Source organism: Myxine glutinosa, chromosome 6 (assembly GCF_964187855.1).
Source record: "Myxine glutinosa chromosome 6, kmMyxGlut1.1, whole genome shotgun sequence".
Taxonomy (NCBI): domain Eukaryota; kingdom Metazoa; phylum Chordata; class Myxini; order Myxiniformes; family Myxinidae; genus Myxine; species Myxine glutinosa.
The window spans coordinates 54,637,813-54,661,130 of NC_136266.1; the positions used below are offsets into that span (position 1 = coordinate 54,637,813).

Below are 23,318 nucleotides of genomic sequence, written 5' to 3' on the forward strand. Positions count from 1 at the left end.
CAAAATAAAGTCCAAGCAGACAAGACAGGCACAGTTGGTGTTATGTGCTCCGAAAAAGAACGAATAACTCGTGTCCAACACCAGGTCAGCAACTTGTACAAAACTGATGTTTAACATGACTTGGACACAACACAGATAAAAGTGGTACAAAAAACAAACAAGTGGTCACATCTTATTTTAGGATCACAAAGAAAGGACTAATCCCTATCATTTGAAGTGAGGGTTCAGGAGGGCGGGGGGTGGGGGAGGGGAGGTTGGGGGGAAGGGGTTGGAGGGGACAAATAAATACCTTCACACTATTTGTCATATATAGGTTGTCACCAATTCAGGTTAGTGGTGTTTCTAAAAATATGTCAGTGAATGTGTGTGTATTCACCCTCCCAGTGAGTAAAGCACCTTGAATGTTGGTGACATTTTCAGCAATGTGGATACACTCCCGAATTATTCCCATCAGAGAGCAAGGTTCAAACGTTACGCCTCTTCATATGGGAGAATAATGGAGCTTTTGGTAGTTAAGGCTCCTAATTTTCCTGGTATTAATTCCTAGTATTGTTCGTTTGCTTTGTACCGTGTACCCCTCCCTCCTCCCCAGCCCTCCCCCTTCCACAGATCTACCGACATCCCTTTTCTCTTCTGTTGTTGTGCTTGTGTGCCTCCCTCTCTCCCCCTCGTCTCCCGCTCCCTTCATTGTATGTTTTATGTGCCTGTGCATGTTTTCATGTTCAATGTGTTAGCTCTTACATGAGCCTTAATTATGTATCAACCCCCCCCCCCCCCCCCACCACCCCCCCAAATTTTTTTTTTTTAAAGGGCTCGACGGTACGTTATGTTGGTGAGTATGTCGTTTAGCAGCAGGTTTTACAAAACTTTAAGTACGGGGACAAATAAAATGGGTGCTGAGGATTCTCATGGAAAGTTACATTAAATATAATCCGGAGGGGTGACACGTGGCGGGTCAGGATCCACAATTTAAAAATAAATAAATAATTCATAAGAGATAAAATTGAGCCTCTACAAGAGGACTTGTCAGACCAAAACTCCAGGCAGGGAGCTACATAGAGCATCTTACACATTCCTAAGAATAACAAAGCATAGTAATCGTTTCCTACGAGGTCAAAACACATTTGCAGGGCAGCCCGACAACTAAAAGCTCAACATTCCATGGAGCCTGTATGCAAGACCGACCGGCCTTAAACACCTCCACAACAACACCGACTGCTCACCTTTCTGTAGCTCCTCTCCTGGGGCATAAATGATAACTTTTCGATGGATTGTACTTTGAAATGAGATAAGCTCGAAGTTATAAATGTCTATTTAACCGTTGATGACAATCAAGTTGTTTGTTCAAAGAAGCAGTTTGCTCAACACCATCGGTAGCAACACAAAGTCCATGCATTACGTACATGCACCAATTCGTACCTGCTTACGCAAGGGAACAAACCACGCTCAAAATATCAGTAACCTAGAACATTTGGGTCAGTATCGATATACCACGGGCCAACATTGCTGCGGCACACCTTGAATAGAAAAGGAAAATTGGCCGATAAATAGATTATAAAGGACTTCAATGCAAAATGGTCTCTCGCGCATCCATTTTGAGGTCTTTTAAAGTCAGGTGGGTTCCCCTAAGCTGGAACTGCACGAGCAATAATTTTCTTTTCTCTCTTCTACATCTACACTATGGCAGGTTGAAAGTAGAACGGCGCTCGGTAGAGAGCGCACCTCCACCAGACCGAACGGTTTACGTTTTGTATCCCACCGATAAGCCGGATCTTGATCCGGACCTGAACAAAAGTCGAATCGGCTTGTTCTCGTCACCTACGCAACACATCCACCAAGTTTCGTGCAAAATCGTCCACGACTTTTTGAAATATGCCATATAATCGGTTTTGGCCCTATCTCTCAATGGTGAAGAATCACTTAAATAATTATGGTACCCGGATCTTCACCAAAATTGAATCATTTTGTCCATGTCACAATACCCAACCTGTCCACCAAATTTTGTCCAAATCCTTCAACAACTTTTTCAGATATCCTGTTCACAGACAAACAGACTGGGGTTAAAAATTGAGCTCCGCCCACCTTCGGCAACGGAAGTAAAGAAGGTGTTGGGACAGCCCAGTTGGTCGTGCTTTGTGGTGGGATGCGATGTATGGCAGCAATACCTGCCGTTCTAAACAATACCAGGTGGGGGCTCTGTATCTCAGAGCACACCGTCATTTGGGGGTGGATGTAAAGTTGGGCCATCCAGTCTGCACTCGGTTTGTGAGTTTACGTTCTTCATAAAGAGTAGGCCATGGTGTGTCAATTCCCTGGCCAAGTTCTTGCTTAGAGTTCAAATGTCACTGTGCAAGTTGGTTGTAAAGACAGTACCTGATAAGTTTCATTCGGTTAATACAAGAATGGGGACACAGAAGAGCAAATTGATCTTGACAAGTTTGAATAGTGTGGATATGGCAGTCTCCATGTATATAATGCTCTTCATGGTGAAAATATGTTCATGTGTTATATGATGTATTCATCCTTAGTGGAATATGAGAAAACTCCATGAATCTCTAAAGGACACTTTTGGATATTTTGATTCCATATATTTAAAAAAACAAAAATAAAAACTAAGGCTGGCAGGATGGCCTAAAGGTTTGAATCCCAACCTGTGCCAGCCCTCAGATAGACGTAAAACTGGGCGTTCCGTCTGCCAGAATTAGTTGGTGGATTGCAAAGATTCCATGGTGTCCTTCGACAATAGGCAAGCTATCGCAGCCCCCATGAACAAATTACCCCCCTCGGATGGATGTAAACTGGGAATTCCTGCCCCAACTATGATTGGGGAGGCAATGGCAAACCACCCAGTATAACCCTCATCAAGAAACTGCTTTTGCAGCACCGATGCTTTTTAAACAGAGTAGGGTACATCATGATCCGAGAATTTACTACCAATTTCCGAGAATTCCCCCATCCAAAACCTTGATCTTTTCTACCCCCGCTAATTCACCCCAGATCCACCTTGTTTGAAATTCCAACTTCTTTCCTGGAAGTCCCGGCAGTGTCCATATGTTTTATACCTCTCCCCCCCCCAAAGCCCTCTCCCTCCCACAGATCTCTCGATGTCCCTGCTCTCAGATGTTGTGTTTGTGTTCCTCCCCCTCTCGCCCCATCGTGTCTACCGCTCCCCATGTTATATGTTTTATGTGTCGGTTTGTCTTTCTGTGTGATTAATGTTCGCTCTTTCACGAGCCTCGATCTTGTATACAAAAAAAAACAAAAAAAAATTCTTCCGAACTGTTAATTTGCCTCTTTTGCTTTTTCAGTCTAATAAACTGTTTATTGTTCGGCTTTACATAGGCAGGCTCGTCAGTTGTGCTCAACTCTGTCTTGATCTTTTTAAATTACAATGCCTCCCCCAGCCCTCGACCCTCATCTTGTTGCTGTTTGTGGATCAACTGAGAATCCTTATCAAGCATCTGTTCTGTTAAAGAATGTTTGTTGATTTGTACATTCTTGATCAAACTACTTTAACCACCCTGATGAACATTGCAATGAAACCCATGTAGTTTGCGTTCAACCCTTCCGAGATACCCCTCTTCCCCAACCCCCTAAATCACCATCCTCTCATTCTCGTTTCAAATCTGCAAAATAACATCAGCAAAGGCTCCAACTTTCTGAGTTTGAAACAGGTTGATGAACGTGTGATTCACGAGCGAGGCTTTGAAACCATGGTACATAGCTATCGAAACGCACAATATCGCAACTCGTGCAACAACCTATCAGAGAGCTTTTCGACTCGTCCCTGGAATCTGACTGGGTGTGGTTGGCGTGGGGTAGCCGGCTCGGCTGCATACATGGTCTGGGTGTGGGATGACGTGGAAACCCTGTGGTTTTACCACCTTTATGGAACAGGCTTGCAAAGGTGCACTTTTACAAATGGAAATGGTTCAGTATTACAAATTATTTTTGGAAAATTATATTGTTTCCCAATCATCCTTTCCTGTTGGAAGTTGTGAAGTTTTTTTCATTTTAAACAATATTCTTCGTTTCTCTAATGGCCACAATTATTCCCACGTTCTTGTAGGGTTGGCCGAGGATTTATTGGCCCGAGTCGTTCACTAGCCGACTGGCCAAACCTGACGCTCCAAGAGGTAGTTAAGAGCAGGGATTTGGAATTTTGCCATGGTGCCAACAATAGCTCGCCTTCTCTTCGCGAAGGACACCATGGGATCGTTAGTATCCACCAACTAATGCAGGCAGACGGGACGTCCAGTTGTCCATCAATTCCATGGAGACGTCCATCTGGGATAACAGTTTTAGCTGCGTCAAGATTCAAACCCAAGTTTGACAGCTGAGAGGAGTGTGTGCACCTCTAGACAATCCTGCAAGTCCATGTAGTACATTACTAACTAGGACAGCACTCGGTAGAGAGCATAACTCCGCCTGGTTGGCCATATCACTCAATGGTGAAGAATCACTTAAAAAATTCTACTCGCTAGATCCGGATCCGAATCTTCACCAAAATTGAATCAAATCTTCCTCGTCACACACAACCGGTCCAACAAGTTTCGTCCAAATCCGTCCATAACTATTTGAGATATCCTGCTATGTATCGTTTTTGGCCCGATCACATAATGGTGAAGAATCACTTGAAAAATTAATTCTCATATCCGAATCCATATTCAGATCTTCACCAAAATCGAATCGTCCTTGTCAGACACCCAACTGGTCCACCAAGTTTCGTCCAAATCTGTCCACAACTTTTTGAGATATCCTGCTATGTATAGATTTTGGACCTTTCTCCCAATGGTGAAGAATCACTTTTTTAAAATTCTAGTAGCCGGATCCGAATCCGCATCTTCACCAAAATCTAATCATTTCCTGCTTGTCAAATACGTTACATCGCGGCCAAATTTCGTCCGAATCCGTCCACTACTTTTTGAGATATTTTGTTCATAGACAAACAGACAGGGGTGAAAAAATAACCTCCATCCACCTTTGGGATGGCAGAGATGTAGATAAAATTGAGCCTCTGGTGCTACATCTCTGCCTAAAGGTTTGGGATTGATTGGGATCAAGATTGGGATTGCCCCGTGCTTGGGGCATGTGGGGAGGTAAAAATAAATAAATAAATAAATAAAACAAAAACAGAGCATTATTTTGTATTCTAGCTTGATCCGATGACCCGTACCACACTCTTTACAGAGTTTTGGTGATGCCGAAGCAGCTTCTTGCCACAGGTTATCCTTGGTGGTTTGACATTGCATTCCCAGAAATCACTCAAGGCAGGAATTTGAAATTTGGTCATGGTGCCGGCGATAGATCACCTATTCAAGGACACCGTGGGATATTTAAGGTCCACCAACTAAAGCTGGCAGATGGGACGTCCAGTTTAACGTCCATCCGAGGGACAGCACACATTGAATCACCCTGCCTGTGAGACACCAGGACGAAAGTTTATAGCTGGACCAGGATTCAAACTCAGGGCAGATGGGAGTCCGCAAGCAAACCTCTAGGTCTCGGGTCTCGGCCATCCCACCAGCCATTCGAGCTACAGCTATCTTTCAAATAAATTATACCCACCACTCTAGATATACCACACCTTCATACTCAGCAAAAAGTTAAGAAAATTGAGACGAAGGGTTAACATGCCCGAAACGTGAGCTACTCCTTACTACCCATACGGTTAGTATACCTGTCCATTTACATCCATCAAGCAAATTCAGAAGTAGGTGCCAAGTTGATGTTGACTTGCAAATTCCGGGTGCTCCAAGCAAAAGTTACGGCAAGCATTTTTTGTCTTCCCTCTCTTATAAACAGCAGCACATTCAAAGAGCTCCTGAAACATTCCAGGACGTAAGAGAGACAACTGCAGACTTCAAGTGGTAGAAAATGCAACAAGAACAAAGTGTGATGACGATGAAAGTTCACAAAAAAAAACCTTACAATTATGGATAAGCATGTACATGTCCCGAACTTTTGCGAAAGCATGTGTAGTAACAGGACGGGACGTGCAATAGCATGTAATGCTGTTCTGATGCAACCGGAATTCCAGTAGGAGCAAGACCGCACCTTTATCACATTCGAACCTATTTCCATCTACTACAGTAGGTACCGATAGTTCGTACCGATACCACGAACCTCCGACTCAAACAGTCTTCCTCGAAATCTCAGAGAAGCTCCATTACAAACTTCCCCATTTCAAGGTTTTGAACTTCTTATCCTCGAGGCAAAAGTTGAGTCGAAAAGTTTTCAAAGTACAAACGTTGTTGCCAATTATGAGCCTGCCATATAAAACCGTTTATGTTTCAAGGCCTGTTAAACATGAGCAGCCCGGAGTTTGAACATCATTGGAACTTTTTTTTTTTTGGCGAAGTTGCGACGAAGCCCATTTTTGTTTTTTTGTTTTTCAGCGGGGAAGTTTATGGAAACAATTCGAAACTTTTCTTAGTTCGTACGCGGCGGGGTGCATTCGACGCGCTTCCTACCGGTGCCTGGGTTAACAATGTGTGTCCGCGCACATTCCACCGCACCTAACCGCGCCCCGATCCGCACGAACACCACCTCCACCTCCACCTCCACCACCTCGAACGCGTAATACCTTTCGTTGCTGCCTCTCCCACGCCGGATCGAGCAACATCTCGCGATCCCAGTCGTCCTCCTGGGGCATGTAGGCATTCGGCCCCTTACGAGATCGATCAAAATCACCCATCGGAGCCACCAGCAGTTTGCGAATCTCGCACACAACTTTTAATGCAGAAACACACCCCTGGCAAGGCACACCCACTTAACCTTACGTCACAACCGAGACCTCGCCCCAACTACTTCCTCTTCCTTTTCGTAAACCTGCGTTTCTGTCCCATCTCGATTGGTTCATCCGCCTTGGCGAACGTCTTGAGCGTTCAAAATGTTCAAACACTTTGATTCGGTTATAACTCAATTTTTTTTTCAAGTTACATTAACTGCAGAAACTTATAAGTCTGAGTCGCCTGTTTCACTTGAAATGTTTATCCGGGCAAGTTGTGTTCAGGCTGTGGGTGCAGGTATTACTCATGCCATGTCATGAGTGCCGTCACAGCCCACCCCTCCATAGTCCATCCCCCCAGTATTGCAAAAAATATATAATTATATTAATAAATAAGTTTAAAAAAAATAATTATATTAATAAATAATCATGAGTGCCGTCACATCCCACCCCTCCATAGTCCATCCCCAGGATTGGAAAATATATATAATTATATTAATAAATAAGTTTTAAAAAAATAATTATATTAATAAATAATCATGAGTGCCGTCACATCCCACCCCTCCATAGTCCATCCCCAGGATTGGAAAAAATATATAATTATATTAATGAATAAGTTTAAAATAAATAATTATATTAATAAATAATCATGAGTGCCGTCACATCCCACCCCTCCATAGTCCATCCCCCCAGTATTGCAAAAAATATATAATTATATTAATAAATAAGTTTTAAAAAAATAATTATATTAATAAATAATCATGAGTGCCGTCACATCCCACCCCTCCATAGTCCATCCCCAGGATTGGAAAAAATATATAATTATATTAATAAATAAGTTTAAAATAAATAATTCTATTAATAAATAATCATGAGTGCCGTCACATCCCACCCCCTCCATAGTCCATCCCCAGGATTGGATAAAATATATAATTATATTAATGAATAAGTTTTCAATAAATAATTATATTAATAGATAATCATGAGTGCCGTCACATCCCAACCCTCCATAGTCCATCCACAGGATTGGAAAAAAGATATAATTATATTAATAAATAATCATGAGTGCCGTCACATCCCACCCCGCCATAGTCCATCCCCAGGATTGGAAAAAAGATATAATTATATTAATAAATAAGTTTTTAATAAATAATTATATTAATAAATAATCACGAGTGCCATCACATCCCACCCCTCCATAGTCCATCCCCAGGATTGGAAAAAATATATAATTATATTAATGAATAAGTTTAAAATAAATAATTATATTAATAAATAATCATGAGTGCCGTCACATCCCACCCCTCCATAGTCCATCCCCAGGATTGGAAAAAATATATAATTATATTAATGAATAAGTTTAAAATAAATAATTATATTAATAAATAATCATGAGTGCCGTCACATCCCACCCCCTCCATAGTCCATCCCCAGGATTGGATAAAATATATAATTATATTAATGAATAAGTTTTCAATAAATAATTATATTAATAGATAATCATGAGTGCCGTCACATCCCACCCCCTCCATAGTCCATCCACAGGATTGGAAAAAAGATATAATTATATTAATAAATAATCATGAGTGCCGTCACATCCCACCCCGCCATAGTCCATCCCCAGGATTGGAAAAAAGATATAATTATATTAATAAATAAGTTTTTAATAAATAATTATATTAATAAATAATCACGAGTGCCATCACATCCCACCCCTCCATAGTCCATCCCCAGGATTGGAAAAAATATATAATTATATTAATAAATAAGTTTTTAATAAATAATTATATTAATATATAATCATGAGTGATGTCACATCCCACCCCTCCATAGTCCATCCCCAGGATTGGAAAAAAAGATATCATTATATTAATAAATAAGTTTTTAATAAATAATTATATTAATATATAATCATGAGTGATGTCACATCCCACCCCTCCATAGTCCATCCCCAGGATTGGAAAAAAAGATATCATTATATTAATAAATAAAAATTCCATCTCTTGCAGTGCCTCTTTTCTACATTCCCTAAACTCACCTGCACTCCACCCCCCATCCAGCGTCCTTAAACGTATTTTAACTCGAAGGTCACAAGAAACTCATGTTGCAATAATTGTTCGTTTCCCATTAATCGTACACTTTCCAAAATCCAATCTCACCCCTCCTCTCCAAAACTTCCCCATCACCCCTCCCCTCCAAAACTTCCCTATCACCCCTCCCCTCCAAATCTTCCCCATCACCCATCCCTTTAAAATCTTCCCCCTTGCCCCTCCCCTCCAAATCCTCCCCATCACCCATCCCTTTCAAATCTCCCCCCTTGCCCCTTCCCTCCTAAACTCCAACCACACCCCTCCCCTCCAAGACTCCCCCTCGCCCCTCACCCCTCCCCTCCAAATCTCCCCCATCTCCCATCCCTTTCAAATCCCTCCTCTTGTCCCTTCTCTCCTAAACTCCCCCCTAACCCCTCCCCTCATAAACTCCCCCCTCGCCCCTCCCCTTCAAACCTCCACACCCTCATTTCTTCTCCATTTCCCCCCTCTCACCTCTCTCACATCTTTTCCTCAAAGCGTCCTCCCCTCTTCTTCCCCCCTTCCAACTCTCACCTCCATCTCCCCCAACCTCCTGCTTCGCTCTTCCCCCTCCTCAAATAACACCTCATTGTGCCTCACCCATTCACCCAATCACCATCAAACCTTTTGTCCGCCCCATCCTTCCCTTTCTCCAAGCTATTCTGAAATCTCTGACACACCTTCAACAGCTCTCCCTACCTCTTCCTCCTTTTCCACATCTTACCCTACCCCTCCTCCCCCCTGTTCTGTATCCGATGCTCCCCCTTCCTCTTCACAAACGGTATGGACCTCAAACATCCGGGGCCTTCGTTCAAACTTAACTGATCTCTCCATACAGGTTGCTTCTGACAAACCAGACGTGATCTGCTTAACAGAAACTTTCCTCCTTCATGATGTCCCTGATTCCTTAGTATCTCTCCCGGGTTACTCCCTCCTCCGGTATGATAGACCTGAGCCTCGTCCTGGAGGTGGGGTTGCTATCTTTATCAAAAACTCTCTTACTCACTCGCCCTGCACTGCCCTCTCTCCACCTCAGCCCCAGGAATACCTTTGGCTACGGCTTCCCCTTCGCTCCCACCTCTTGTTCATATGTGTGTTGTACCGTCCACCAGACAGTGATGACTCCATCTACATCTCGCTGTCTGATAATATGGACCAACTTCTATCTACTCATCCCAACTCTCTCTTCCTCATATGTGGTGATTTCAATTGTCACCATGCCAGTTGGCTGGGTGTGGGTACCTCTCTCACCAGCCATGGCTCCTCAGCATAGGACTTCTGTGACTCACTGGGACTGACACAATCTGTCAATTTCCCGACCCGGATCTCAGTCAACGGAGCATCTTCTGTTCTGGACTTGGTTATGACTAACTTCCCTGAAAATGTCTGCTGCTCTTCTTCTGCTCCAATCGGCTCATCTGATCATGTGCTTGTTAAAGTGGACATCTCTCTGACCATTCTCAGGGAGCCTCCTCAACGTCGACAAGTCTGGCATTTCACTCAGGCCAACTGGCATGGTCTTCAAGTAGCCATCAATCATCTGGACTGGTCTCCCATCTCTACCACCTCTGACATCAACTCATCCTGGGAATTCTTCCAAAGTAAATTGCTCTCTCTCATGCACAGATTTATCCCATCTCGTCTTCAGTTGTCATACCCTTCCTCCCGTCCATGGTACACGGAATCTTGTGGTGAGGCTGTTGCCCAGAAACAACTTGCCTTCGTCTCCTGGAAAGCAAATCCAACGGAAGGAAATCTCATTTCCTTTCACAAAGCCCGAAACAAGTGTGTGTCCACCCTCAGGAGAGCCAGGACACAATATCTCTCCGTTCTCAAGACCGAACTCACTTATCTGTCTCCCTCTTCCAAATCCTGGTGGCGTCTGGTCAAATCTGTTTCTGGTGTTTGTTCCCCCTCCATCCCCGCCCTTACCTCAAACGGCTACACAGCTGCCTCCGCATGTGAAAAAGCTGAATGCCTCAACTCTGTGTTTGCCTCTAAATCTTGTGTCCCAAACCCATCCCTCTCTGTACCCACCGTACACAGTCGTACCCAGCTACTCCTGGACTCTGTGTCCTTTCCTCCTGACAAGGTGGAAAAGTTTCTGTCAACCCTCGACTCTGATTCTGCAACTGGACCTGACGGCATCAGCCCACGGGTCCTAAAATCCTGTTCTTCTGCTCTTTCACTCCCTCTCTCTGTTCTCTTCACCATCTCTTTTGCTCAAGGTCAACTGCCATCTGCTGGGAAATCAGCCAACATCATCGCTTTACACAAAAAGGTGCAAAAACAGATCCTAGCAACTACAGACCAATCAGCCTGCTCCCAATTATCAGCAACGTCATGGAATCCATCATTGCTTTGGATATGAAATCTTTCCTCTTCTCCAATGGCTTGATCTCTGATCATCAATTTGGTTTCAGACCAGGTCACTCTACTCTGGACATGCTGCTTCTGCTGTCTCAACAATGGATGGAGGTCCTCAATGCCAAACAGGAAATTAGAGCTGTCTTCCTCGACATATCACGTGCCTTCGATACGGTCTGGCACCCCACTCTGCTCACCAAACCCTCCTCCTTTGGTATCCATGGAAATCTCCACGCATGGCTGGCGGACATCCTCTCTAGTCGTAGTCAACGTGTGGCCCTGAATGGGTTTCTCTCATCTCCTCTTCCTGTTCAGGCTGGAGTTCCCCAAGGCAGTGTTCTGGGCCCTGTGCTTTTTCTGGTCTTCATCAATGATCTCTGCGACTCTCTTGAAAATCCTCTCTATCTCTTTGCTGATGACTCCACTCTGTGCCGCTCCATTCCTCATCCCTCAGATCGGCAGTCTGCAGCCTCCTCACTCTCTGCAGACCTGGACAAAATCACTGACTGGGCAAACAAGTGGAACATGTCTTTCAATCCTGCCAAATCTCACACTCCTACGATGTCTCTCCGAAAAGACCGACTGGACAACCCTTGTGGGACCGCAAGGCTCCGCGTAGGGATGGCGCTTTGAACCTTGGCCCAAGCATGCCTCCTTCCCTGGATCGAAAATGCCGGACGGACCCAACCTACAGGCGACCAACCACCCGCATGCATTGCTCGGCTTTGCGAAGCCAAGCTGTGAAAATGTATTTCCGCACGGAGAGGCTCATAGTACAGTGGACGGATAGCAATGGTGTTGGTGAATGGTGCCTTGCGTGGGGGAATGGTAACTTTACCATTCCTCACTTTGGGCTCATGAGCATTAGTTTAGGGGGATGGCAGTGAAATGCACATGGAGGGGGGGGGGGGGGGGCAGCGATGTTTACCTCCATGGGGCACCGAAGCTAGCCGAAGGCGGGCTCGGATAATTGATAGGGAAACTAGATGACAGTAGAGGGACAAGATTTAAGTAGTGACATTTGTACAGGTAGAGGGGACGTAAGTAGCTTAGATGGGGGATAATGACGAGGGAGTGCTTCGTATAAGGGAAGACGGGGAAGCACGAGTTTTAGGGGAAGTAGACAGCTGGATGATGCTGTGTGTGTGAGGATGGTATTGAGCAAATGAGGATTTGGTCAAGAAAGGTGTGTAAGGATGGTATTGAGCAAATGAGGAATTGATTGAGAAAGGTGTGTGACGATGGTACTGAGCAAATGAGGAATTGGTTGGGAATAACCGTGTGTGGAGAAATTGTGTATTGAGATAACCGGAGTGGTGTTTGAGAAAAAGTGGAGTTGTGTTTGGGGAGTATGGAAAAGGTGTGTGAGCATAAGAGGTGTGCCAGGAATAATTGGTTTGTGGAATAAATGGTGTGGAATGAGTGGTGCGGAATGCTTGGTGTGGAATAAATGGTGTGGAATGCATGGTGCGAAGGAGTGAATGGGGGGGGGGAGATGGACCCCTTCACGAATACCCGGGGTGGGTAGTTTAAAGCCAGGTAGAGGGCTTAGGTAAATTGTTTGGATATTGACACCTGTGGTGTGGGAAGTAGCAAGAAGTGCTTGGTTGGGTGCATGAGTCTGTGCAATGGCTGGGCGTGTGGGCTTTGTTGGTGTGTATGGTTATTGGAGCACTCCGCCACTGGTAGTTTGTCGGCTAGGTGAGGCCACAGGTAGGCTCTGGGAGCCAGTTAGAGTAGTTGTTGAGTGGGGCCTGAGGATCCCAGGAGAGGACCCGGGTAGCCCAATGCCGAGGAGGGCATCAGGGGGTGAGAGAGCCAGGAGGGGCCTTCCCCAATTTAGGTAGTCGCAAGGAGCAAGGTAAGCTCGGGTGGCGACTTCAGTGGCGGAGGTGCACAGGTAGTTGGCCCTGCTAGTGGAGCCACACGACCCAGCCCCGAAATTGTGCAAGGGCACAGTAAGAAAAATTGTGGAGTGAGAACCAAATTGATGGGCACCACAGAGTGGTCAATGGGAATTGGTTTTTAGAACCACATAGTTTAAAGATGCCAATTGGCAGGGTATGACCCCGGGTAGTGTAAGTGAGTTAATGTCATTAGAGTAGTTAGGATGAGGAATTCCCTTCGCGCCATCCACAAGCCATTCACCAAGAGGGACAAAGCTCCGCACCAGTACTATGTGAAACTGATTTGAGTGTGTAAGACGCATCACGACATAGAGTGACAATGTGTTTGTTCCATTCGTTCCTTCCTGTGAGGGATTGGAAGACGAATTTGGAGTAGAGGGGGATATGGGAGACAGGATGTAGTGACGAATTTGTAAATATAGGGAAGGGCAAGGGTAGTGTAAGCTGACATTGGGGGGGTACGAATGGTTTGGGACGAGTTTGCTCTGCTCGCTCCCCCGCGCCCCTCATGCTGCATTACCTTGTGTTTTGGTGTACCTTTGCGCCCTTTCCGTTTGCTGACTGTGCTTTGTCTCTCCTCCCCACCCATGGACCCACTTTGGAGGAGGAGTTGTGCAACAACATCTAATTGTGCAGCTGCACATTGCTACACCCATGCAGCTGCACCTTGCTGCATCTGTGCAGCACCCCTGCTGCACTTTGCTACACCTGTGCAGATGAACTGCGTGGCACTTTGCTGCCCGTGTGCAGCACTTACTGCCACAAACACTTTGCACATCACATTACACATTATGGACCACACGTGTTGTGGCTTTACACTTTGCTGCAAACTTACCTTGCATCTTCGGACCACGTATTTTGAGTGGCATCAATGTCATGCAGTTGGACCACATAGGGTTGGCCCTGCTGGCAAATCCAATAAAACGAACATGGGTTTTTGTACATTTTATTCTTGGTGTGCCAGGATAGAAGAACCGTACGCTTTATTGCACACACAAGATGCAACATGCAGGAAGCAAGAAGATGCAGGAAGACAGAAGATGCCAGCCACCAGCAGCAAATGTGAACTTTTTGAAATGTGTTTTGTGTATTGGTGCTATGATGTGCTTTCTCTCCCCTCCAATCTTCTTTCCACAAAGAACAGGTCCTGGGTTATAGAACTGTAAATAAGTAGGTTGTGTGCTTGTAAATAATAGATGCTGCCCACCGGCTTGATGTGTAGTTTGAAGATAATTCCGCAATTTGGTTAGTTGTGGGCGTGAGTCTGTTAGAGTTAGTTACACAACGCAGTAGGTGGGACATATCTAGTGTTTAAAACTGTCGCATACACGGGGTTCGATTAAACGCTAGGGGGAACCACACCTATATGTCACACATAATTAAAAGTTAGTCCCAAGTCTTTCTCAAAACCGGTCGTTCCAGTGTTAGTAGGTTCGACTCGGGGACGAGTCTGACGAGGGAGGGGGGCAGTGTTACAGTTTTGAGGTTTGTACAGTGAGTTCAATAAATGTTAAAGGTTTGCCCCCCATAGATAGTCACACAAGCAACATGTAGCCTCATTTGTAGTATAGTTATTTCTTAGTATGTGTGAGAATAGGCCATATCCTATGTTAGTTCTGTGTTATGTAAAGCCAGGAAAATAGGCCCTACTGCCACTGGTATTCCTACGTCCGTAACTTCAATACAGTTTGTTAACATTGGTTCATTTTGGGCGAGTTAACACGAGGCAGGCAGAGGAGGATCGGGGCGGAGTCGAGGCGGAGCGGCAGAAGCGATGACGGTAAGCATGAGCCGCCAATCAGAGCTCAGAGGTGGTGGCATCAGAGGGCGTGGTGAGAAGAGTCTGGTGAGTTCCAGAAGGTTCGGGGGGCATACCTATATAACCCGATGCGCAAAGCCCTCGAAAGGACTGCAGCAGAGAGATAAAGGACTCGCGCTGGAGAACCCAAAGGACTCACAGAGGAGAGGGAGAGCTAAAAGGACTTGCTCGTTGGAGAACTTATGGCCAGAACGCGCGGTACTTGATGAGCTTTATGAGCCTTGCCACACTCGCATAAGAACGGCCGAGTAACCGCCCTTTGCCGTAAAAGTCCGCCCCTTGCCGTTCCGCCCGATATCTCCTTTGTTCGAGAGACGCGCTACGAGCCCCGGTCTTCGCCTATCACCATCTTCGCGGGACGCGCGTGGACCACGGAGAGCCGGACGGGGCCGATCCTGGACGACCACATCGGTGCGTTGGTGAACATCGACATATGCAATCCCCTGTGTGAGTGTGTGAGACGGGCCCGTTGTCCCAGGGATAAGTAAGACTGTATAAGCTTGCTCTGTGTCTCTTCGTCCTTGAACTGTACATACGTGTGGGAATCATTAAACCCATCTGTTCTTCCTTTCTTCTTGATTCGATCATTCCCGTGATTTCTCCATTTGACTAAGCGTGGCACGAATAGAACCGCTTAAATCGGGGTCCATTATTTGTGACTGCGCGGATCACATGTACGCAAACCGCTTGGCGTACTCCAACTACTCCAACCTCACGTGGTTCGTGCGAGGCTTGCTACCTCGTTTCCGTGGCGGTGCGAGTACTTAGGTACGAGTGAGAATTTGGTCCCAAAACCCTATTTTGCGCTCGCCCGGAAAGGATGTAATAAGTCTCGGTTCCGCCAGGCCAGTAAGACAAGGGGATTAATCCCCCCTTGATAAGGGGAAGAAGGCCGGCGAGAGAACTGTAACAATATATAGATACTCAACATCAAAATAAACTTATCAAATCTTTAGAAGGACACTCATTGAAATCCTCCATGCAAAAATGAAAAATATTTGAACACAGAGGTAAAGTTCAGTGATCTTTACTAAACACATGTCGATACACAAGAGGTTGCCTCAATTACAAAAAACAAAAAGTATGAACATCACAAGGGGTGGTGCAACAAAAGTCACAGCACTGCAACACAAAGGCACACACCTGAATACAGCAAAAACAAAATGACAAAGGAATGGACACAACACTCCTAACAGTCAAGGACAGAATGACAGCAGTCCTCAATATCGTGAGTATCCTCCCTGAGCTATGATGCAGGCTGTACACCTCCGACACATGCTTTGTACCAGGTGTCTGATTTGGTCCTGGGGAAATCTGTCCCACTCCTCCTGCAAGCCTTGAATGAGCATTTGCCGATTGACAGCCATTCATCTCCTCGATGCAAGACCTCGACCAAGCTCATCCCATAAATGCTCAATGGGATTGAGGGCAGGGGAATAAGGCATCCAAGCAAAGGTGGGCGGTCCGCTTCGAAAGTCCGCTTATCCGCTTATCCGCTGCAGCGGACTAACGTTTTCGAAGCGGATAAGCGGATCGGAACAACCCCCGGAAACCGAAGCGGATAAGCGTAAGCGGACTACCGAAAAATTAAAGCGCATCGCGATTCGCCAAATCAGCTGTTAGCCTGAGCCGTTACTCTAGAATTGTGAATATTTATTTAAGTGAATAATAAGTGAAACCCTAACAACTCGGCTCTCGCCCAATCTCTTCCCGCTCGAGTTCCGTGATGCTTGGGTAACTCTATTTCTCAGGCATAACACGCCGCTCCCGAGCTCTGCCTCGGTCGAGCGCGTGTTCAGCTACGGGTCGGACATCCTCAGGCCTAAGAGGTCGGCCCTGGCTGCACCGAACTTCGAGGCCCTCGTCTTCATGAAGGGCAACCTCCAAATCCTCAAGAAGGCCCACGAGGTGGAGGAGGAAGACGAGGACTAGTCAACAGACTGCTAGTCTGTTGACTAGTAGACTCTCTTGTCAAAGAAAGGACGGGCAAATTGATTTTTCTTTAATGTAACTTGCATATATTAAAATTATATTTAAATTAACTGTAGAGTAGAGTAGAGTCGAGTGGAAAACTTTATTTCAATAAATTTTGAATAAATTTTATTTAAATAAAAATGTATATTTTTGATCTTAAAAGCTTTGTTTGTCTTTGTAGTAGTTAGAAATGGCTATTTAGGCTTAAAAAGCATTAAATTCCCTTTAGAAACGTCAAAAATCGCTTTAAAAACGTCGAAGCGCTTTTTAAAAATCGAATCGAAGCGGATAAGCGGATAAGCGGTAAGCGGACTAAGATTTTCGGCCGCTGAAGCGGATAAGCGAATCGGACTACACGGGCTGGCGGAGCGGATAAGCGGTAAGCGGTCTTAAAATTTTCCGAATCGCGCCCACCTCTGCATCCAAGGCATCACTTCAACACCCTGATCCTGGAGGAAGTTGGTGGTCAGGCGAGCAGCATGGATGGGGTCAAGCGTTGTCCTGCTGGAAAACTGCGATGTCAGGATGAGCCTGGAGAAATGGCAGCAGATGAGGTCTCAAAACTTCATTGACATAATGCTGACTAGTGAGATTGCCTTCGATGACGACCAGAGGTGTCCTGAAATGGATGGAAATGCCGGCCCATACCATCACACTGGGTCGTCCCCAATGATTGATCTGGCGAATGCAGCATGATGCATACCTTTCCCCACCTCTGTGTCATACCCATTGACGCCCATCAGCAGCATGGAGGCAAAATCTGGACTCATCGCTGAACAAGACTGCACTCGACTGTTGCTGTGTCCAGCGGTGATGCTGCAAACACCATCTTAGTCTGTTCCGCCAATGCACTGCGTTCAACACTGGACCTCTGCAAGGACGTCTTGCCACCAGGCCCCAAATTCTCAAGCGCCTCCGCACAGCAGAGACACTGATGCGGTTGTTGTGGCGACTCTTTATCACTGCAGCTGTTTGCATCGCAGGGCGGAAACGATCACGAAGATGCTGCAGCACAATCCAGCTGTCTTGGTTTGGGGTGGTTACCCATGGACTTTCTCTTCCTGGACCATCATTCACAGTTCCAGTTTCACCGTAACGCCTGGCCAGGTTGGAAATTGCAGGCTGTGAGCAACCAAGACGTTGGGCAATTGTTCGCTGGCTTACACCAGCCTCAAGCATCCCAATTGCCCTTAAACGTTGTTCAGATGTCAGGCGTGGCATGTGAATTTTCTTGTTGTTTTCCCTGTCAGAAGCCTCGAGAGTGACTACAGACAGCAGTAAATGAATGTCTAACCAAGGGAACTGAAGGACTTCATTATGAGGGTCATTATTTAAAGGGAAATATCCCTGTACAGAACCACTCAAGCATGCCATTGTTGATCAACCAGGTGATTGAAGTAAAGTTGCCATTACATAATCAGCCATTACAATTGAAGAAACGTGTTTGTAAAGCTGCACATTTCAAAAAATAAAAGTGATAAGTTAATTTTGATGTTCAGTTTATGTATATATACATATGTATATATAGAGATATATATATATAGAGATATATATATATATATATATATATATAGAGATATATATATATATATATATATTGTTGCGGATATGAGGACTGTATATTTTTTTGATTGTGTAAATTATTATCATTGTTTATTCTGCGCCCCCTGCCTCCGGAGCTGTGTAAAGGTGAAAGGGCATCCCATAATTAGTCCACAAGCATACACGTCAGCCAATAATAGAATACCCCTGTTTGATAGTTATATCTTATTCTGTGTTCTAGAGTAAGGCTGTGTCTCCCATTAATTGAAGTACTCCATTGCACCAGTGAAAGAGAATAGACCCCCTTTCATTCCCATCCCCAAAATCTCCATTTCCTTTCACATCCCCTTTCGTCATTGCCGAGCCTCGATTGCCAATTACCTCCCCTCCAAAACCACCATTGAACAAGTGCTCGGGTCGGGGAAGAGGGGCGTGCCCGCCCGTCGTCATCAAGGGCGGAGCCAGAGGGTCGCATGACCAACCAGGGCCGAGGTGAGCACACCGATGGGCGTGAACTGAAGGCCGGCGGCTTGATCGCTGGAGGCGCTATAAAGGCGCGCGCGCAAGAAGCGTTGGGTGGTCAGTTGGTGGTCAGTTGGTGGTCAGTTGGTTGCGTTGGTTGCGGTGAGGAGTCGGTGGTGGTGGTCAGTGGTTGCGTTGGTTGCGGTGAGGAGTCGGTGGTGAGGAGTGAGTGGACCAAGAAAGAGTTGAGGGTTTGGACCAGACGAGTCAGACAAGTCCTGGGAAAGCAGCGGAGGCCACAGCAGCAACAACACCCAACAGCCACTTGGGGCCTGGATGGCGGTTTTGAGCAAGGCCGTGAAGGAACGGCGGCTGCTAAACGCGCCGATCGTGCTGCAGGACCCCCTTGGACCTTCCTCTCCCTCCAGCCATCCACCTCCTGCCTTTCCACCCTTCTTGTGTACGTGAGTTTGTTTTGTTTGTTCTGTCCCTGGGTTAATTAAGTCTGTATAAGCTAGTATTTGCACTGTGTCACCTGCGTCTTATGTGTTGTAAATAAACGTGACTGCTTCCTTTTTGCTTGTGGGTACAATAAATCCAATTACTCTTCTGTCCGTCTTCTCGTTTTATTCCTTTTCCTCTTTGCATTTCGTCGTTTTAGAGTTTTCCAGATTGGGCAGCTGCGGTGCGATACGGCCAAAGTTCTGGGTGAATCGGGTGAGTCGGGGAACAACTGTTCGGTCGCGGAGCCTTCGCTCGGCAAAGTAACATCTAAACCGCGATCAGTAACAATATACATATATATATATATATATATATATATATATATATATATATATATATATATATATATATATATACAGTATATATATAGATATATATATATATATATATATATATATATATATTATATATATATATATATATATATATATATATATATAAATATATATATATATTGTTGTGGATATGAGAATGTTTTTTTTTTTTTTGTTGTGTAATGAATTGTTGTAAAATGTCACCCTCCTTCCTGCATTTGTTGTTGTGTAAAGGTCAAAGGGCGTTCCTGTAGTTAATTCCATAAAACATACACGCAGGACACCATATATCCCTGTTCGGTAGTTATATCCTTATTATGTGTATTAGTGTAAGGCTGTGTGTTCCATTAATTTAAATACTCCATTGCACCAAGTGAAATAAGAGTAGATTCCCTTCACATTCCCCTTCCAACCATTGCCAACTGCATTCCCTCAAAGCCTCAATTGCCAACTGCACTGGGCGGTTTGTTAGGGTTGCTACAGCTGTGGGTTGTTTCATCCCAAGACTCCATTAGCCACGAGGTAATCTCGGAGCCGAAGGTGGGAGGAGTCGGCCCAGCGCCGGGAACAAGACGTGGCCTTGCCAACGCCTCCTCTAAGGGCGGGATCGGGAGCCCGCGCGACCAACCAGGGCCGAGGTGAGCTCACCGATGGGCGTGTCCTGGACACCAGCGGCTTGATCGCCTGAGGCGCTATAAAGAGCGCGCGTGAAAGCCTTGAAGTAGTTGGACTAAGAGAGAGAGGAGAGAAGGGGCGAAGCGAAGCAAAGAGAGCAAGAGAGAGAGAGGGAGAAAAGAAGCAGAAAGAGGGAGTCAGAGCGAAGCAAAGAAAGCAAGAGAGGGAGTCAGAGGGAACAAGTGCCAAGCCTGAGAACAAGTGCAACCACCGCAGCTTAAAACCACCACAGCTTTGAGATTCGACGGCAGTTTTGGTCCGTGGCTGCGAAGGAACGGCGGCTGCAAAACGTGCCGATCGACCAGGGGCGGCGGCTGCTCACTCCCGGCCTGACCGTGCTCCGGTTCCAGTTTTCACCCTCTCCCTCCAGCCATCCACCTCCTGCCATTCCTGTCATCATTCCCCACGTGAGTCTGTCTTTGTTTGTTCTGTCCCTGGGTAAAGTAAGACTGTTTAGATAAGCTAGCAATTTTCACTGTGTCTTCTTGATTCCTTCTGTCTTTATTTTATTATCCTTCCATCTCCTTGGTTACTTTTGGTTGTAAATAGCAATAAATTATATTCGTATTCCCTACTTCTGTCTTCCTCTTCTTCACATCCGTGTCGCCTTTGTCTTTTCCCTCATTGAATATCTGTGGCACGATTCGGCCAACGTTCAGGAATCGGGTTAGTTCGGGCGTAACTGTTCGGGCGCGGCGGCCATCCGCTCGGCAAACAACATCCTAGCCGCGACCGTAACAATTGGTGTCGGGAGCGAGATTGGACCCGAAGCGCTCTTAACGCGCTCAAAATTACGAGCGGCCGAAATTCTGTTTTGTTTTGTTTTAGAAAAATCCGAAATTTGAAATCGCGCCATGGCTAGTCAAGGCGGCGGGATGCCGGTGGGGGCATTAGAAGAGGGGTTAGGGGTAACCCAGGATCAGAGGGAAGAAATGGAGGAGAGAAATAATGAGGTGGTTGAGGAGGTATTAGGCGCACAAAATGGCGCCCTCGCGCACGTGGCTGGAGAGGCGCAAAATGGCGCCTCACACAAGGTTGGGGCAGCCGCGCCCGCAGCACCGGTGAATTTGGACCTCTTTATGATGCAAATGAGGGCCCTCATGGTCCAGACGAGTGAAGAATTGAGGAATGACTTGGGAAACCAACTTGTGGGATTGAGGGCTGAAAGTGAGAAATTGAGGGGCCAAATGAGGGACGAAGCAAGGGGTACCAGTGAACGGTTAGACAATCAATTTAAGGGGTTAGACAATAAATTTGAGGGGTTAGACAACGGGATAAAAGAGGTAAAGAATGGGTTAATGGGGCTAGAAGATAAGATGGAAGGCAAATTGAGGGAAATAGGGGAGCAATCCGCCCGGGAAATCAAACAGATGGGGAACCAGATAGAGGAGGTGAAAATCGGGTTAGACACTAAATTGGATGCTCAGAGGGATGAATTAGAACAGATGAGGGCGGCATCTACTAAGGAGATGGGGGAGGAAATACGACGAGGTGTAAGCGAGGAGGTCTCGGGGGTACGCGAGGAGGTAAAGCGAGGTGAGAAGCGTATGGAGAAAGAGGTGAGGAATAATACGGCTAGGTTACAGGGGGGCATAGAGGACCTGACGCAGGAGGTGGAACAGCTGACGGTGGGACAGACGGAGTTAGTGGAGCAGGTACAAAAGAACACTGCGGTACTAGGAGGGTTAAAGGCGACAAAAAAAGACATCAAGAACGACTTGATAGCGACGAAAAGGGAATGTCAGATGGTACGTGAGGGACTAACAACGAGGTTGGACGAGGTGACAGAAGCAATGGAGACAAAGGACCGGGAGGTGAGGACGCACATATAAACGGTCAAGGTGGCGTTAGAGGACGAAATTGAGGAGACGCACCGGGAAATAAAAGAGGTGAGGCAAAAGTTAGAGGAGGTGGAAGAGGGGGTGAGTGAAATTAAGAAGAGACGGAGGGAAACTAAGAGGGAGATAAAGGAGGAGGTGATGGAGTATGTACAAGGTCGGTGCTCAAATCGTGATGGTGTGCTCGCTAACCAAATAAAGAGTTTGCAGGTGGCAGAAGAGGTGCGACGAAGAGGTGCCAAGGTGAGTGGCGATATAATCGGAAATGTACATGGTGTGAGGGGAGCTTCGGTCGGCTTGGGGGTTGGTGTGGACCCGGGTGTTCGTGAGAGGCCGCTGGTGAAGTGTGCGGCAGGTACGGTGTGCGAAAGAGGAGGTGTGCGAGAATGTCCGACTATGGGGTGTGTGAGGAAAAAGTGCGCGCCGAGGAGTGAGTGTGCTGTCAAGAGTGAGTTGGTCGTAGCACGTGTGCGATGGGGCACATGGAAGCGCGTAGTGGGGAGTGTTACAGAGGATGTAACGAGAGAGTGCACACCTGTGGTGAGTGTTACGGAGGGTTTAACGGGAGAGTGTGCGCAAGAGGATGCACGAGGAAGGTGTGTAACAGAGGAGTGTATGGGTACAGAGTGCGCTGCCAAGAGAAAGGGTGAATGCGCGACCGAGTGTGGTGGTAAGAGTAGTAAGAGTGACACGGAGCGTGAGTTGGTTGTGGCAGGTGAGAGAGGATGTACACCTGGAATGGAAGGATGCACACCTGGAATGGTAGAGCGTGTGTGGGAATGCACACTGGAGTTGGTAGTGAGGCACGTGGTTGGGTGTGCAAGTGAGAGCACACCTGTGGTTGTCACAGAGGAGGTGACCGAGGAGGGGGCACGAAGAGGTGTGTTGGTGAGGTGTGCGAACGACGAGTGTGTGCCAAGGTGTGCGGTGGTCAGGTGTGTGACAAAGTCTGCAAGCGGAATGAGTGCACCTGGGTGTGTAAGAGAAGGTGCAATGACAAATAGCATGGAGACAGCTGGATGTGTGAGCAAGGAACGGGCTGCGGGGTGTAAGCATGCGAATGGAGCATCGACGGTAACCAGGTTAGCGGTTCGGACGACGTTTAGCCGAAGCGAGC

General features: G+C 46.3%; 1 protein-coding gene across 1 annotated transcript in view; it reads right to left on the reverse strand.

Moving 5' to 3' along the window:
- Window positions 1-6,799, reverse strand: part of LOC137429791 (alpha-actinin-4) — a 45,726-nt gene extending 38,927 nt beyond the window's left edge. The window contains exon 1 of the mRNA XM_068120043.2: window positions 6,587-6,799. Within this exon, the coding sequence (XP_067976144.1) occupies window positions 6,587-6,697 (111 nt within the window). The 5' untranslated portion in view covers window positions 6,698-6,799. The remainder of the gene's footprint in view (window positions 1-6,586) is intronic.
- Between the last annotated feature and the right edge of the window lie 16,519 nt (window positions 6,800-23,318).